Source organism: Cygnus olor, chromosome 2 (assembly GCF_009769625.2).
Source record: "Cygnus olor isolate bCygOlo1 chromosome 2, bCygOlo1.pri.v2, whole genome shotgun sequence".
Classification (NCBI taxonomy): domain Eukaryota; kingdom Metazoa; phylum Chordata; class Aves; order Anseriformes; family Anatidae; genus Cygnus; species Cygnus olor.
In genome coordinates this window covers 85,374,881-85,391,191 of record NC_049170.1, presented here as the reverse complement: position 1 = coordinate 85,391,191, position 16,311 = coordinate 85,374,881, and the positions used below count along the sequence as shown (strand labels likewise).

The window sequence follows — 16,311 nt, the reverse complement described above, 5'->3', positions numbered from 1 at the left end:
ACGTTTTGTAACAACCTTCTAAATAAAAGCTACTTGGAGCATATTTTCTCAAGCTTTTGCTCTTGTTGCAGTATCCTGAAAAATGCTTTGGAGACCTTTTTTATATTAGCAAAGTTTTTAATCGCAGGACACCTAGGCATGTAAATTGAAAAGGAAAAAAAGTTAAAGGGAGAGAGAAAAAGGAGAGGAGAAAAGGACAAAAGGACAGAGAAAAGGGGAAAGTACACAAAACTATGAAATATGTAACACAATTTTGTTTTTACTTTTTAGAAATTTAAAAAGCAGTCAGAACTAGTCAGATCATTCACTAACCTGCTCCACCTTTAACCTATTATTAGAGATAATTTGTAGTTCAGAACTTCTGTGAATTCTTTCCTTGACTTTCAGTTCTGAACCACTGAAAAATGTTTCAGAGATTTCTGCCTGCCTAAAGACAGCATCACTGTGCTAGTTCTAAGCAACAGAAAATGTGCAGGAATTTATATATCCCTTCTTTCTCTGTTAGAAGTCAGGGCAGCAGAAGATTAAGATGTGTTTCCAAAGTAGTAGAATATATTTTTGATACCAGCAGTAGCTGTTAAATCCCAGCACATCAGAATCTCCAGAAGAATGATGACTTGGCAGAGGTTTAAGAAATGAAGACTGTTTACACAGCAGATTAATGCATTTGTTTGCTTATTCCCAGTCTCTCCTTAAGTAATATTATGTCTGTGTAAGACTTAATGAAATTAGATTACATTTTAATACTGTCAGGGTTATTCTCCTCTGTCATACCTGTAATTCTGATAACAGGTTGGAGAAGTAGGTGAATGTGAGATGAGGGAAGAAGGAATTTTCTCTTAACTACTGCCTATCTGCTTCAAATAATAGGATTTTTGCTTTGATTAACAAAGACAGAGCATTCATTTGTATTCAATCTAATCTATATGTTCACCTTTCCACTGAATCAGCTTCATGAATGTTAAGAGGCAATTTTGTAAGAATGTTGCAATGAATTATAACTACAAAAGTTAGGCAGAATACATCCCCCACAGCATGGGTTGGATCCATCCTGCTTTATGGCAGTAGGTATAAATTCCTTACCACCAGTTATCAGGAGTTGAACGTATTTCCCTTTTGGCACCAAGTAGTACAGTGACATCTATTCTCACAGGATTGTTTAAAAATGCAGTTTAGCCCAACCAATTTGCATACTGTACTGGAATGCGACAGACAGGATAATTCAGGTTGGAACGGATTTCAGGTGGTCTCAATTCCAATCTCCTGCTCAAAGGAGAACTAGTTGTAACATAGACTGGGTAGCTGTCTAGTCTTGAAAACCTTCGAGGGTGGAGACTGCACAACCTCTCTGGGAAATCTGACCCATCACTTGACTTGCCCAGAGAAGCTGTGGATGCCCTATCCCTGGAATTGTTCAAGGTCAGCTTGGATGGGGTTTTGAGCAACCTGGTCTGGTGGCAGGTGTCCCTGCCCATGGCAGGGGGTTGGAATTAGATGATCTTTAGTTCCCTTCCAACGCAAACCATTCTATGATTCTATGGTTCTAAAGTTAGTGCTGGTTTCCACAGTTAACACCATTGCCTTCTAGTTTCTGTTGTTTATAGAAGCAGTGTTGTCTTGGTAATCTTTTACCACATGCAGTTTAGGATGCAAACTCAGCACTAACTGTCACAGAGCTTCTACACAAGATAATCTAACTCTATGGAGAACTAAGGTCCTGCATCATTACCAATATAATGAAATTAAAGTGACTTGCACACCAAAAAGGTAGAAATACTGTCATTTCCCCCAGTTCATAAGATTTTAAGAAAACCACACGATGTATTTTGATATACTTGGGTATTTTAACACTACCCTCATGTATTGTAGGTATGGTACTTATATAAAAACATGAGGCTCATTTTCACTTCTACCAATCAGCTAATGTTTCTGAAAAGTAAGTATTAATGTTGTTTGTTTTTTTTTTTAAATAAAGCTTAGTACTTATGCTCAGTTGGGAGTGCACACAGAAGGAACGCTAACAAAAAAAAAAAAACAAAAAACACCCTGCAGTTGGGTGAAATCAAAGTGAAATAGAATTTGCTCTATCAGAAAAAAAAAACTTCCATAACACTATATTGTTACTTATGTTTCTTTATCGTACAGTTTCTCACATTCATGCAACACATACTTTCTGATTACATAAAAGCATGTACTGGTGTCAGACTAAAGATTCAGCTACCATAGAATCCTACTTCCATAAATGACTGAAAACAGAAGTACAGAGAAGAATAAATGTAAAGGGCAAGTATATATCATAAGGAATATACAAGCAACATATTTTTAGCAGCAAGAAGGATGCATAAAAAGAACTTGGAACTGTTATTGAATACACTTTATTAATGAACCATGAAACTTGAAATTTTATATCCTCACTTTTTGAATCAGATATAAAAGGAAAAATAGTAAGAAAAACTGAAAACAACCAGAATTGCGACGTTACATCATTCTCAATGCTGTCATTATAATGTAAATATCCTACAACACAGTGACAGTGTCTTCTTATAAAACCAAGTACATGTTTCTGTAATTCAGTTTCTGTCAGATCGCTACAGTACAAACTGCACTTAGAATAGGCATGATTTCGCTTAAAAGGCTATGATTTACCGACCAGCAGGTTGTTTCAACGACAACTGGCCAAATCCAAGTACAGTTTTAACTTATTAAAGACTTTCAGATTACTGCCCGTCTTTCCAGGAGCACAATTAGAAAGATTTATCTACCAGGATAATATGACAAGAAATACTGTCCCACCCAAATGCGCCAAATTACTCAAAAATCTCTTCAGACTTAAAAAGAAATAATCTTCACTGAAAAAAAAAAAAAAAAGATATAATGTTTTCAGGGGAAAAATAAATCACATATTGAACCACAATGCACATTTTTCGGTACTGTTTAATATCTTCATCGATAACATAGACAGTGGGATCGAGTGTACCCTCTGCAAGTTTGCAGATGACTCCAAGCTGAGTGGTGCGGTTGATATGATAGAAGGAAGGGATGCCATCCAAAGGGACCACGACAGGCTTGAGAAATGGGCCCACATGAACCTAATGAGGTTCAACAAGTCTCAATGCAGGGTGCTGCACCTGGGCTGGGGCAATCCTGGACATGAGCACGGACTGGGAGAAGAACTCATTGAGAGCAGCCCTGCAGAGAAGGACTTGGGGGCAGGTCCAGAGAAGGGCCACAAAAATAATCAGAGGGCTGGAGCACTTCTCCTGCAAAGAAAGGCTGAGAGAGCTGGGACTGTTCAACCTACAGAAGAGAAGGCTCCGGGGTGACCTCATCGCAGCCTTTCAATACTTAAAAAAAATACTTATAAAAAGGATGGAGAAGGACTCTACTCAGGTGGATGATGATAGGACAAGGGGGAATGGTTTTAAACTAAAAGAGGGAGATTTAGATTAGAGGTTAGAAGGAAATTTTTCACTCAGAGGATGGTGAGGCACTGGAACAGGTTGTCCAGAGAGGTTGTGGATGCCCCATTCCTGGAGGTGTTCAAGACCAGGTTAGATGAGGCCCTGAGCAACCTGATCTAGTGGGTGACATCCCTGCCTAAGGCAGAGGCGTTGGAACTAGATGATCCTTGAGGTCCCAGAATATACAATTTTCAATAATAAATCATATTTAAGAGTGATCAAAATGATTCAGTTTCTCTATAATTGATGTGATGATTATGATTAAATTCTATAGAAATTGACCTCATTGATTGCAAGAACAAATAACTAGTTGTACAGGATTTTTCTTCCTCATGTTGATCAACAGATTATTTCTTTAATTTTTTTTGTATTTGGTGCTTACTCACTATGAGACTAAAAAGGCACACTAGTAAACCACTGTTTAGATGAGATATCCCCTGCTAATGTGCTTAGAACTAACTATGTGAGAATTGCCCTAAGTTTTCTGCCACAAAGCTCTAAACATGTTACTCCAACCTAATATTTCAGTATCAGTTAGGGACACCATTCTTCTGCAAAATCAATTCTCTGACACCTTCAGTGTTTTTAAGAAGCTTGAATGAAATTTTAAACCTAGAAAGCAATACTTCTAATCAAGACAATTTTAGTCAGAGAACTGAAGCAATGTATGAACCTTGAGTGTGATTGTACCCTTAACTACATAAAAAAGAATAGAAGAGAGAAACTTGTCAATTCATGTTTATAGAATTTCCAGCCATTCATTCCCTTAGTAGCATAGACTTCATGCTTTCAAAGAACTGTAAAGACACCAACATCTAAGTTCACAATATTATATAAACCAAGACACTGCAAACTACTGAACTAGTGTACTCAGAAAATGTAAAGGCAGAGGTAATGCTGCCATAAACGAAACAACAACAACAAACTGTTGTTCAAGGTGTTACACACGCTGCCAAACTGATTTACAGACCATTAAAATTCACAGACCTCACACTTTTGCAGTTATCACAACAACACAGAGTTCATACCTGTGGCAAGATAGATGATATGGAAGAGCATGTCCTTGCCCTGCACAACATCCACAACCACATGAGAAAATCGGCTATTGTCTTCCATGAAGTAAGGAATTGGAATAACTGGTTGAACGACTTCATGCATTAAGAAGAATTTTTGAGCATCCTGAAGATTCCTCTCAGTCAGATTCACATACAAACCCTGGTCCATGGTGCCGCACTGCAAACACAGAAAAGTAACGTTACCATATGCCTCAACGATAACAACAGATTTACTCTCTGAATTAGAGCATAAGAACATGAATACCAAGACTGTGTATTATAGTGACACTTTGGAATTCCACATTCATGGCACATTTCGGTGCTGATCAGACTGTTCACACAGTGACTGAGGAAGCTCCACTTTCCTGAGGCAGTACTAAGGGGACTCCCTAACTCCAAGCAATACGAAAGGGCACCAGACTGACTACAGATGGGTTATAGTAATATTTGGCTATAACTTATGCACACAGGGCAGCAAGAAGAAAAGCTACTATCAGAAATTTATCACTAGTTTTCTTCACAATCTACACAGACACAGTGCTAAAGCCATTACAAATTTTCAAAGGAAATCTCTATCACAGCCAGGGTCTGACAGGAATCCCAGGTCACAGCACAGTTCTCCACAGTTCTATAAGCTTCTTCAGACTTTGTGTTCATTAGCCAAGAATGGACAGAATAGAGTTCTAACTATAAATCTTACTAAAAATGTTATCCATAGCAAAGATATGTTTGCTTTGGAACTGACCATATTGTATATCTAAAAATTATACTAATTTCTGTGTATTTATTCATCACATGCACAAATTCCAAACACAACTAAACAAAGCAAGATAAGCAGCAATTAATTTTAAAATCTTTGTGTTTAGGTCTTCAACTAACTGAGGACACTAGATATATGCTTAGCATGTGTGAGTATGTAAACATCTTCATGTTTACTCATACACAGATGCATTAGAGAAGTAAAACAGTACTTCACAACATTTATCAAACATTAGTGATGTGAAAGGATACTCAAGTCATATTTTTTCACTCTATTCCACTTTTAGGACCAGCTTAACAGCTTTGTCAGTGACATGGACAGTGGGATTGAGTGCACGTTCAGTAATTTGAATGATGACACCAAGCTGTGTGGTGTAGTCAACACACTGGAGGGAAGGGATGCCATCCAGAGGGACCTGGACAGGCTTGAGAGGTGGGCCTGTGTGAACCTCATGACGTTCAAAAATGCCAAGTGTAATAAGGTCCTATATATGGGTCAGGGCAATTAGGAAGGGAAGTTATGGATCCCCCTTCCTTGGAAGTGTTCAAGGCCAGGTTGGATGGGGCTTTGGGCAACCTGGTCTAGTGGAAAGTGTCTCTGCCAATTGCAGGGGGATTGGAACTAAATGATCTTTAAGGTCCCTTCCAACCCAAACCATTTTATGATTCTAGGATACTATGTCATAAATTGCACTATGAATCACAATATGAACTAAATCATACAGTCTGCAAAACCCTAGAAGTTATTTTTTCATCATTGCTGTGTTAGCAATCTGGAATTAAGTGATCACTCCAAATATAGATTTTATTTTTTTAATTCAATCAGTAATTCCATAACAAGAGAACCTATGAGGACGAAAGACAACTGACAGGAAACAACTGTTTTCCTTGCTCTATGAGCACCCTGTATGCCAGACCATTGAATAAAATAAAATAAAATAAAATAAAATTAAATTAAAATAAAATAAAATAAAATAAGCATGCCAAAGAAGAATTCTTCTGATTATATCAAGCTAGAAAGATTCTAGCTAGAATGCTCATAATACACTGAAATACATATTGTCCTTGGTCTTACAATGGAAGGTGTCCTGCATAAAGAGAAAAGTAAAAACTCTGGAGAGAAACAGTGTTGTTCAGGACTGGGACTCCACTACTATTCTAATCTGGAAAATATTTCAATTAATACATGATTACATCCAGCCTTGGAAATAAAATGCTGAATGTAATTATCACCACCCACCAGTAGAGTTCCTTCATAATCACGTGCTTCTGTCTGTTACTGCTGAGTAGCCGAATACTCTGAGGATAAATCTAATTCTCCAACTACATAAACAGAACTTCTCATATTTTACCATACCCATGCTTCCTCCGTTTGGGGAAGGAAATCACAAGTTCAGCCAGTGTACATATCCTCTCTACATGCAGTATGTACTTTAAAGCACTGTGAAATCTTAAAAAGGTTACACCTAGCTCTAAGCATTAGACTAGCTTCTGGTATATGTCAGCACTGCACTTACGGAGCCAAAAATCTAACTGAAAGTTCAAATGAATAAAAGATAGCACTTGTGAAAAACAGAAGTTCAACATCACTAATGATACCTAGAGATCAGTTAACATGAATTGGCGTCAATACTGTGTTGTAAAAGGCAACGTTACAGCTCTTTAAACTAGTGCTAGCCTACAAAGCTGTTGCTCTGTGAGATATGATAGAAATGTTGCTGCTCTTGTAAATTTGATAGAGAAAGTACCAGTCATATTAAAACCAGCCAGACTCTCCAAACAAGAAATTTCAACATTTCACTGCCTGGACTGGGAGTTAGAGATGAGTACTGACAGTACAATATAGATTCCAACTGTTTTTACATAGCCATTGGACTGTCAGCTTCATTTGTATGCACCATTCTGTATGGGGTGCTTGTGCAATAATTAGACTCGTTAATAAAGGTTTTGCAGGGAGACATTAATAACTTGCATTTGACTTTCATTTAGTCAGAAAGAAGGTAAGATTTTTACATACAAGCCTTTTTTCAGGCTTCTTTTTTCAAAAGTATAGCCTCACTTAGATCTTCTTACAATCATTATTCTGACAACCTAACTATTTCTACAAAATGTAAAAAGTTATATACCAATAATAGCCTGCTTTGGCAATATGGCTTACTTAAATGGTATTTTGTCACTTGGCGATAATGCCAAAAACACTATTCAGAAAAGGTAACAGGGCTCTGGCCTGTATTCAGAGCATATTCAGTGTTTTATTTTCCTTTGCTTGCATAAATCAAGGCGTAATCATAACTACCTACAGTCCCTGGTGGATGGTTCTGTTTCATGCTTGCAGAGAGCTCATGACCCTTAACAAGATAGGGAAGGCTGTTATAGAAGCAGCACTAAACCCCTGAGATTGTATCGAGATTAAAGGAAGGGTGAAAGGCAGATCCACATTTAAATATTGTAGTGAAAAGTTATTGGTTTTAATCACTATATTAACGTAGTTTTCCTTCTATTTCCCTTGCCAGCATGTCTCTCACTATAATTCTCCTTGTGGGAGTAGTGACTGTGCTGTGAAGAATAAAAATGCTGTATTGGGTGGCAAGGGCTTGGTAGCAGGAGAGCTGGAGTGGCCTCTGTGAGCAGAGCCCAGCAGCTGCACCAAGTCAGATCAGGGCCAGCTCCAGCCAGCTCCAAAAGGGCCCCAGGCACAGAGCAGCAGTTCCCCTGCGGCCTGTGGAGAGGCCCCTGGTGGAGCAGGCTGTCCCCCTGCAGCCCATGGGTCTCACATGGAGCAGATCTCCACGCTGCAGCCCCCCCGTGGAGGAGCCCCCGGTGGAGCAGGTGGATGTGGCCTGAAGGAGGCTGCGGCTCATGGAGAGCCCCCGCAGGAGCAGGCCCCGGGCCGGAGCTGCAGCCCGTGGAGAGGAGCCCACGCAGGAGCAGGGGGTCTGGGGGGAGCTGCTGCCCGTGGGGGACCCGTGCTGGAGCAGTTTGCTCCTGACGGATGGATCCCATGGTACGAAGCCATGTGGGAGCAGTTCTTGAAGAGCTGCTGCCTGTGGGAAGCCCATGTAGGATCAGTTTGGGAAGGACGGCATCCCGTGGGAGGGACCCCAGGTGGAGCAGGGGCAGGGAGTGACCCTGAAGGAGCAGTGGAGAAAAAGCATCAGGGACTGACTGCAGCCCCCATTCCCCTTTCTCCTGCACCACTCAGGGGGAGGAGGTGGAAGAAGGTGGATGGTTTTTTTGTTGTTTTTTTTTTTTAAGTTCTCACTCTTCAAGTCTCTTATTAATTGGCCATAAATTATATTAATTTCCCTCATGCTGAGCCTGTTTAGCTCATGACAGTAATTGAGCAATCCCCCTGTCCTTACCTCAACCCAATGAGCTTTTTATCATCGTATGTTCTCACCCTGTCCCATTGAGGAGGGGGAGTGACAGAGTGGCTCTGGTGTTTGGCTCCCAGGGTTAAACCACAACAAATGCGTGCATATGTGCTTACCTGAAATATCCTTTTATTTTTGTTTAAGAGTACCAGTGACTGACCCACCTTGAAGTAATTAGTTTTATGCTGTCAGCCAGCTACAGATTATTACATGCTCTGAGGCTGACAAGTTCAAATAAGGAGCACAACACTTCACAAATTATTTTAATCAGACTCTTCACGAGCATGGACCACCTTGCACAGGGAAATATACACAACGGTAACCACTCATTTTTTCCCCCCTATCTTCTCCCCCTATCATTTTTTTTCTGTTTGGTGTTTCCGTTCCAGATTCTAATAGCACAAATGCAGTGTAAAGGAGAATAACAAGTTGATTACATTTGAACCAGGAATTAATATTATCTTGACAGATAACTACAATGCTTCATTTTGACAGATTAAAGTTAAGGTTTTTTTTCTCCTAACCTTCAAAGCACATCCTCTTTCCAACTCAAATTATTTTGTGAAAAGATAAAATTAAGGATGTTGAAATAGGGGGGAATTCTTAAACTTTTTTTCCATTTATTTATTTATTTTTAAATTTTAAGGTTTTAGGCTACAATATACTGGGAAACTCTGGAGTTACTTAAGTACGAGACACACAACATTCTGAAACAAACCACCACTTGTAAACTATTGTCCTCCCACATATCTGTACCTGAAAATTAGGGTTGGGATTGGGATATGGAAGCCAAGCAGAGCGAGAGTTTTCCTGGTATTTGAAGGGTCCATTAAAAGCCTGAGTTATGGCACTCAGGTTGAAAACACAAACTGCCGAGGCTGCTATACTGTTCCTGCAAAAGAAATATAAACATTAACTTAAATAACAACATTATGAAGTTAATCTGCTGAAAAATAAATTTAAAAAAATATATATTCGCCTTTATTAATTCTCCAATCCTTCAAGTAATTAACAAAACTATTATGATCACCCAGGAGATAGTATCTCAAGATAAAGATACATGATGTGCTGACATTGGACTTAATTTTTTGTCACCCTTGCCAAGTAGCTCATATGGGAGAAACTTCATACTTTGTGCTGCTACTCTAGTACAAGAAGGCCATACTTTATTCCCACATATAATCACATGCATCAAGGACATCTTTCTCCTACTTTCAAAGTTCAGGATAACATTCTTCTTGGGGCTTATTAATGGTTCTTCTATGTAACCAATGACAATACAAAGAGGTAAGGATTTTCATCTTATGGCATATTTCTGGACCCTACGGAACCCCTGGGTAAGAAACCTGAACAAAAATCCCATCTTCCAAATGATGATGTACAGCAACAAAAATGCAAATTCCAGAAACCCATCAAGGGAAAACAACTTGGATTGCATACTTTACGAGATCTCCTGTTACAGGAATAAACAGCAGCCAGGCAAAACATACACTTTCCTGTTCTTGTCTTGAAAATGTGACAGATTTCACGATAAAGCAATTCTGCGTGGTGTAAACAATATAACTCAGCGACTCCAAGATCTCTTAATGTGGAAAATTGCATTGTTCTTTTCCACAATATGAGATAAAGATATAGATAATTAAGGTGGCAGTTGCACAAATTTGCACCGCAGGTAAAACAGCTGACAATTGATCCACAAAGCTTTCTTCTTTTTATTTTTTTTAAGCTACCTTGCATTTTACACAGGCCTTTAGAAAACCTACTATAGAAACTCCAAAATGATGGAGAGAAAAAATAACAAATCTAACAAAACTTTTCAAAACTGAAAAAAAATAGTTAGGATATATGGATTTAACAGCAGGACAAGAGAGCAATTTCCTTGTTTATGTTTGTCACCCTTATTTCAAAGAATCCCCAAAACCTGAAGTTTTGTGCTAGTACTTCCTGCAGAATCAATTATCGATAGAGTTGATAATTCCAGGCCTATATAAACTATCATTAAAGACAGCTTACAAATACTATTAACAAATATCAAATTCTTCTTGAATTTCCACAAGTCCTTAAAGGACATCAGACTGATGCTTGTAAATATTCAGATGGTCTGAAAGAAATAAAATCAGCTTCATTATGAAGCAGGAGGTACAATGTACTTAAAAGTCAAACACACATAACTGGTGCATGTTTTGCTAGGACTCACAATATTTATAGACAGAAATGCTTCAGTTTTTCCCTCACAAAATATTTCACAGTATATTTAAAAAAGAATTAGGGTACAACAAAATCGTTGCAATTCTAAAGATACTGAGATTGAAGAATGCTGAATGTAGTTCAATAACATCTGATGCTGCTACACCAATGGAAAGGAGTATGTGGGCTCCCCTCATGGGAAACCCTGGTGGCTCTCCATCATCAGGTTTCAAGACTGAAATCATACGGGTTGTCCAGATATCTGTGAACGATATGCAACATGAGGAAGCAATCTGAACTCTGAATTTCCACAATGTTCAAAATTTTATTTACAACATTTGATGTCAGAAACAGAGTCTAAATGGAGCTATCACAAAATCAATCAATCAATCAATTAGTTGTAATTAATTCCTCTTTGAATAGTATGTCTCTGTTGGACAAGACAGAATGCTAAGCTACTAGGAAAGAAGAAAGTAGCATCAAGGTTTCAAGTACTGCCTCCTTTCATGTGTCAAGGTCTTACATTCCAGGTTCCTTTTCAGAAGGATCAGGGTGAATGATGACAGCCCTGAAACAACCTCAGAAAGGGTGTAATTTGTAGCACAGGAAACCCCACCGTTCCACAGATTGCCAGGACAGTCCTTCAGAGGGGCTCCCCTGCCATGACCAAAGCCTTGCAGATTTGCTGGAGCAGAATTCCTCCAGGCAGGCTTTCCATGGCAGGAGAGTGTCAAGGCTATTTTGACTTCTCATGATAGATCATGTTGAACAGTGCTTCAGCACGCCACCTGAGAAATGCCTGTCCTCTAGGACTCATACTAGGTAGTAAAACAGACTAATGATATTAAAATAACTGTGGAAAATATCACCAAATTTTCTTATCTCCAGTAGTCCCAAAGACTGCTCTTCTCTTTCAAAAAGCAGCATTTATCTTCAACACATTGCTTCAGTACAAGAACAGTGTTAAGCTTATCACCCAATGTCCCAAAGTCAGGAACTGTCACAGCCTGGTGCAAGGTGCCCCTCAAAAGCCACGCTCACTGCCTGAGCTGCCAGCTAAGGGGTATATCCCAGTCTGAAAGATGTGTTAATACCAGACTGTACCAAAAGCAGGAGAAATTAGCTGAGGCCCAAATTCATGATCGCTGTCAAATCATCTAAGGGTTCATTATTTGCTAGCATTAATTTGTGACTGTTTCCACCTGGCTAATGTGTGTATATATACACCTCTCGATATACATATGTATATAAATAGGATGTAGGTATTCAGCTGTTTAGAAAGGGGCACTGAGCAGTGTTTTAGGTGCTCAAGTACCTTTTAAAATTCTAGGCAAACCTGATTTATGCAGCAAGAAACTGCAAGTGGATAAAAGAATCAGAAACCAAAATCTGAAACCTTGTTCCAGAAGTGTAAAAATTTGGCTGCACAGCCATAATTCATGGGCTGTTCTTGCTGAGCAACACATGAGCTCCATTTATCATGTTTTATGTAAGAGTGCACATTTCTGAGATAAAATCTCTTTTTTTTTCTGAAAGTTAAGCTATTCTTGATATCAAGTTCAGAGTCCAGAAAGCTTTTAGGTCCATTCACAATGTTTTAATATTTAACAATTTTTAAGACTAAATGCTACAGTTTCAGATTTTACCTTGTTGATATATAAGGTTCAGACAAAACAGATTAAATTTTGATTTGATTCTCAAGCTTACAGTAGGATATGTTAGGACTGATTTATAATATTTAAGAGCACATCTTGTGCTCTTTTGGGTAAAGTGAGCACTTCCTGACTCAAATTACATTGAGTCAAATTCATGATCACATGAAATTATAATTGTAAAATATTTATTTCATAAGCTCATCATATATTTATGCATATGAAATAATGTGTAAAACAAAAAAAAATGTCTTTATAAGAATGTATGAAGTAGATGACAGAATAGCCTTAAAATTTATGAAAAAGATGACAGAATAAAACATAACTGCTTCTATGCTGTAAAGAAATATTAAGAATTCTGCCTTCTTTCATACACCTTCAGCAATTCATATTGGACGCATATGAAGCTGACTCTTTTTCACAAGACTGGGCAAACAGTAATTTGAAATTATTATGTTTACTTCACAAATACAGAACAGAGAACAGCCCAGAAGCTTTAGCTTTTACTGTTATAAATAGCAAACAAAAAAACAAACAAACAAAAAAAGTATCGTGGAATTTACTTACACATTAGTGGTAAAAATCCCATAGATCAAGTCCAATTCTGGCAGGAAGAAAGTGCTCTGTAGTTCATTATAGTAAAATGGAATTTCTCCAGGACGAGAGCAGTTCAGCCGAGCTTTCATGAAGGTAGTCCAGGTATCCTCCAGCACAAACTTGCCACCAATGTCATTTTTGCACACCCTAGCAGCCCGAGAGAAGACTGTTTTCCCACAGTCATGTTCCACTGCATTCTCTCGGAAGAAGAAGTAGGTGAAGTTCCCAATGTCATAAGATGACACAAAATTTGGTTCTGAAAATAATAGAATAAAAGATTATTTATTGTATCCCAGTAATATATGCACTCATATGGACATGAAAGTTGGCTTTCATGTCAAGCTGAAGATAACTTCAGGCACTACGTTTAGAAAAAACACACCTTATATTATCCTTATACCTTATATTATGGTGTATTCTTACTACATAACTGGTTTAATATTCCATGTTAAGCCTATTTGTGCTTTGCCACCATGCCACTCCAGATTACTGGAATAATGGATGGTTACTGAGTGTGTCTAAGAATGCACTCAGTCACTTTAATGAAAAGAAAATTAATTCTAAATTAGAGCATCTGATGGTAATGTAACCACATATCAGCCTTATCTCGTTTAAAATTTTTCTAAGTATTATGGTATTTTTTTTCTTTTAAGAAAAAGGATTAAAATGATTTAAAAAAATAATAGTCATACAGGAAAAAATCAGAGAAAATAAAAAAAAAATAATCTAGGAAACAACAGACGATAATATTTCTTGAAATAAAAGAAGGGAAACTGTACATACCGAATAAACACATGGCCCTTTTCCCATAAGGATTACTAAAACTGAGAAAAGTCCATGAGTTTAAGAGAGATTGACAACTTGATGAGTTGAATTCTTACAAGACAAGTTTGATACATGGGTTTGTGGAGAAGAACCCTCCTTGTGTAAGGAATCATTATAGAACACTGGTACCTCTTAAGAAACAAGTAAAATATGTTTTCATTCCCAAATTTTGAAGTGGAAGAACAAACCAAAACAAACCTGCTTGAATTACATCCATTGTCATGCAACAATCCCAAAAGTTTAAGAAGTGAACATTTGACAGTGTTATTGTGTTGAAGGGAAAAAAAAAAAAGGCAAAAAAAAAAAAGCAAAAAAAAAAAAAAAAGCTGATGCAATTGAATCTAAACATTTTGCAGGAACATCTCTAACCTGTCAAAACTTTTAAGGAGAACTTGAAGGGCAAGAAAGCCAGCATTTCCATGCAACAGTTCAAACCCTGTCAGACAACTCTTCTCCAAAGACAGCTCAGCCCACAGTTTACAGATCTTTTTGTGCTGCTTCCCTCTCTATCTGCTGTACTGATAGTCTCCAAGGCAGCTTTTCTGGCAGCAATGGTCATCACCTCCCTGGGATATTTGAAGCTGAGCAGATATTTGAAGCTCTCCCACTCCTCCCTATAACTTTTACTCGTTATCCTATTCAGCACTTCCTTGAGAGTCTGTTACACAACACATTTTCCCCAGACTCCAATCTGTACACTGCACCCAAACAGTTTTGAGGTGAACTTGTTGGTATCTTGAGCTCTCATAAGTTACATAGCACCAGTGTATTTATATCTTAAAAGCCAAAGGCAAAATAGTTTGACAGGACTTGTGATGGCAATAAATGTAAAATTGGATTGACAATATATGAAGAGCTACACTCCTAGTTACCTTTTTCCCTATTAGAACCTTGCCTCTTCATTCTACGCGTGTAAAATTTTCATTACCCTAAGATTTTGCTTTAAAGATTTCAACAACCTTTAAACTTCATTATTAGAGTTTATATTTGTGTAGAAACAATTATTAGTTGCTCATGAGCTCTCACTCTTTAACTATACACACGTAATATACTATTACACTTACACACACTAAACACTGAAAACAGAAAAAGCTGAAACAAAGGTCTTTTTAGTTTTCTTAATCTTTTTTCTCTAATAATATGGATTTGTTGAAGACTTAACAGAGTAGAATGGAATATAAGATCAAATTACAAGTATTAATGTTGAAGTAACAAAAATATGTTGCTAAAAATCACAAAATTGTATACTATCACACTCTAGACAGATTAGACAGTTTTGGCAGACATTAAATAGTGAATAAATATATAACCACAGATATTTTGCATGAAAGCTTTTGTTGTTGTTGTTGTTGCTTTAAAATAAACCCCAATCATGATGTTTCATTCATTCTCAAAACATATCACATTTTCAACTGTATTGAGCAAACTTGTATTTATTTAATTAAAGCATGCTAGGAACAAAATATTTTTAGGAATACCAGGAAAAAAAAAAAAGAGATAAAAGAACCTACTCTCTCATTTGCCAACCTCAGTTTATATCCATACCACACCTTGCCATTGTTCCTCTTAATCCGTAATGCATGTTACTTTCTTCCCTCACTCTGCGCAATAACCTTTTAGATTGTTCTTATTCCCATGGAAGGCATGGAAGGAACTCCACGGGAGAAAAAGCATTCACTAGTTGCAGTGTAACTTGGGTTATTTGTCCACTATATTAATGTATTAAAGCAATATTCACTAACATTATATGTTAAAAAACAGTACAACCAAAATAGCAAGAAAAAGTAAAATTTTCCATCTGTGTTTGACTTTTTGTAGCCTGTAACCCTACTTGCTCTTTAAAATTTTCTGAAAAATATCTTGATTGATATAAAAAGATTCTATTTATTGGGCAAATGCTCAACATCAATTTTATCCACCTACAAAAACATCCTGTAGAACTCTTAAACATAGAGGTGGTGCCTTACAATCAGGCCTTACGATGATGCTTCTCAAGGGGAGACCACTGGCATAAAAAGGTCTCTGCATTAGAACAACAAGAACTCACTGCTGGGCCAAAAACACTAATGGAAACTCTCAAAGTTAGAATAATGAATTATTGATGAACTGCCCATGAACTATAGAAATAAACATAATATGAAATGCATTCAGAAATGTTTTTTAAGTTTCTTGAAAAATCCATGTCAATTTGTCATGAGACTATTTTAAAGTTGCACTGATAATCATAGTACATATATAAATAAATACTAGTACTCACATTTCAAGGATTCAAAACTGAGAAACAGTCCATAATCTGCAAACACCTGTGCATATACTTTACTGATTATGAAATGATGAAAATGTGACGCTCTTGAAACTTGTGAAAACTGAATAATCTCATAGCTACCTTGGAATTCGGTGG

The 16,311-nt window shown here is 37.5% G+C and overlaps 1 protein-coding gene across 6 annotated transcripts in view; it reads right to left on the bottom strand.

Moving 5' to 3' along the window:
• The window catches only part of SEMA5A (semaphorin 5A), a 332,344-nt gene that overhangs the window by 111,853 nt on the left and 204,180 nt on the right, over positions 1–16,311 (bottom strand). For all 6 annotated transcript variants that reach the window (XM_040548220.1, XM_040548219.1, XM_040548221.1 and 3 more), the window contains exons 9-11: positions 13,056–13,341; positions 9,406–9,541; positions 4,490–4,694 (exon numbers count right to left, since the gene is read on the bottom strand). In XM_040548220.1, coding sequence (XP_040404154.1) covers positions 4,490–4,694; positions 9,406–9,541; positions 13,056–13,341 — 627 coding nt within the window. The remainder of the gene's footprint in view (positions 1–4,489; positions 4,695–9,405; positions 9,542–13,055; positions 13,342–16,311) is intronic.